The sequence below is a fragment of the Sycon ciliatum genome, chromosome 1, assembly GCF_964019385.1.
Source record: "Sycon ciliatum chromosome 1, ocSycCili1.1, whole genome shotgun sequence".
NCBI lineage: Eukaryota > Metazoa > Porifera > Calcarea > Leucosolenida > Sycettidae > Sycon > Sycon ciliatum.
Window position 1 is genome coordinate 39,853,913 of NC_088643.1, and position 2,454 is coordinate 39,856,366.

At 49.1% G+C, this 2,454-nt stretch overlaps 1 protein-coding gene across 1 annotated transcript in view; it reads right to left on the reverse strand.

Moving 5' to 3' along the window:
* The window catches only part of LOC135825271 (coiled-coil domain-containing protein 81-like), a 13,903-nt gene extending 12,100 nt beyond the window's left edge, over positions 1-1,803 (reverse strand). The window contains exons 1-2 of the mRNA XM_065338014.1: positions 919-1,803; positions 275-336 (exon numbers count right to left, since the gene is read on the reverse strand). Of these exons, the coding sequence (XP_065194086.1) occupies positions 275-336; positions 919-985 (129 nt within the window). The 5' untranslated portion in view covers positions 986-1,803. The remainder of the gene's footprint in view (positions 1-274; positions 337-918) is intronic.
* Positions 1,804-2,454: the final 651 nt, after the last annotated feature.

Below are 2,454 nucleotides of genomic sequence, written 5' to 3' on the forward strand. Positions count from 1 at the left end.
TGTGTGTGTGTGTGTGTGTGTGTGTGTCACGTGTGTGTGTGTGTGTCTGTCTGTTTGTCTGCCTATGTTGTGAAGCATGGTGTGTTTGCATTATGGACATCATCTGTGGTCAACCATGCAATCACACGTGCGAGAACCCACAGAGTAAACATACACCCAGTATGGTAGTATTCAAATGCATCATCAGATCAGTCTGTGTTAAGCAACTCCTGTTCATACACTACGTAGTAATGTTACTAGGCAGCATCAATGTTGGGACTGTCTGACACTGCACCTTTTCTGCGAGCAGTTGCTGCTCAACAAACTGGCTGACATACTCCCAAATGCTGATGATATCTGTAAGTAAAGGAGAGAGTTCAAGCACACAACATTCAGGTTTCATGGAATTGGGGCACTCACCCACTGAGCCGGGTTTATCTGGTAAATCAGTGCCAGGGTAGTGAGGTCTACTGCACTAGATGGTTGAGGGAAACTTCACTGATGTTAGTGCATACGGTGGACCACTGGTTCCTCAGTACAGGTTGGCGTCGTGGCCCACATGCACTGATCATGGGCAGCTTGCATGCCAGAGAGAGGGAGAGAGAGAGAGAGAGAGAGAGAGAGAGAGAGAGAGAGAGAGAGAGAGAGAGAGAGAGAGAGAGAGAGAGAGAGAGAAAGAGATAGAGAGAGACCTTCTGAAAAGAGAACTCCGATGCAAGATCATGACGTGCCTTTTGGTCAGCGTCATCCCCTCGGGAAAGACTTGAATAGCCCTATAACCCTCCCAGTCACTGTAAGGAACTGGCGTCCAACAGCGAACACATAGCTCACGTTCAGATTCCATGGTTGTCAGGAAAGGAATCATTGCCGGCCATCATCCCCTGGCACTATTCAGAATCCTGCTTGTAGCGTGAACTCACAGTTTGGGCCATCGCTTACCGTTGTTCGTCAATCTAGATGTCAGCTGAGACTTAGTGTCAGAGACGAATTCTGCTACGTTATCCATACTGGTGATCAAGACTACTACGGTGGTGCTTGTCCTAGTACACAGTCCAGGCTAGCAGGGGTGGCCACTCCGACACAGGCAGCCCAGACGGTGGTCAATCCTATCCAGCTAGCGAATACAGCTTTGACCTGGGCGAGGAGAAGCAATGACACCAGGCTTCCTGCTCAGCTTATCAGCAAACGACTTGCAGTGCAAGACTGACTCGGCTACGTTAAATTCTTCTGCGCTGGTGCACTGAATCGTAGTGGACTTGATCGTCTTCAGTGAAAAGGGACTTCAGTTCTACTAGTCTACTCCGACAGCTCGCCTCTGAGTCTGAACATCGAATACTAATCCAATGACATTATGTAAGACAGTCACACGACTGGGTGGTGTTTGATCTGGCAATGACTGAATGGAGGCACGCACCGGTCCGCAGTGACGTGCTGTCGCCAGTTCGGTCGTAGCTGATTTTAGGCGATTCTTACTGCATGCCCAGCTGCAGAACTACAGCGGTCAGGCCGAGCGCTAGCAAAGAAGTTCTGTTTGAATTTTCAAATAATTATAGCTGCTACACTCTCCAGTCGGAAGACTTGGTACATGGTTACTGCAGCACTACGAGAGTAAAGCTTGCTCGCTGTCCACACTCGAATGGTGACTAGCCTAGCGTCAAGCTTCTTCAGCGTGAACAGCACGATCTCTAGTCCTGATCGCAGTTACACTAGCACTACCACTGCAGTAAATATTCAACCTGAAGTTAGTTACGGCAGAAGGAACTCCTTCATACGCCTTCATTCTAAGATAGGATCTCAATCGATGGAAAACTAAAACACAACCCGCAGCTGTGTGTCTGACTGCAGGCATACTCACGGTCCGTTCGCTGCGTCGATACTACACAGAAGCAGCACCAGCTCTCTTCAGACAGTTCTCATGACAACAATAGCTACCGTCGCCACAGAAACCAAAAAAGTAGCTTTTCCGAATTTTCATGAAAATTTGGAGGCTAGTAAGTAGTATTATCGTGTAAAACTAAAACTAAAAGGCTGTATACATGTAGTAGTAGGCTAGGGTAGGCCCATGCCCATGGCATGGCGATGCCAATTGCCATGGCCAAGTAAGCAAGCTAATAAGCAGGGAGTCGTATCAATGTGTTGCCGGCTCTCAATTGCCTGAACCGCCAATTAATCAGCCCTTCACAATGTTCGCCACTTGTGTCCTTCCCTGGCTATCACACTGCTGAACTGCTACCAAGATGATGCCCGCCTCTTCGTTTCTGGCGGTGGTGAGCTTTCCTCTGCAGAGGGTACCACACAAGGTGACCCTCTGTCGATGGTTTTCTATGCCCTACGCTGGTGGGATGATGTGGACGAGACTGGGAGACTCGGGTTACCATGGCAATGCCTCGAAGACTCTCCTCCACGTCAAGCCGGACTTGCTCAACCTGGCCCACAGTGTCTTTGCAGGAACTGGCATTGAAGTCGTCACGGATG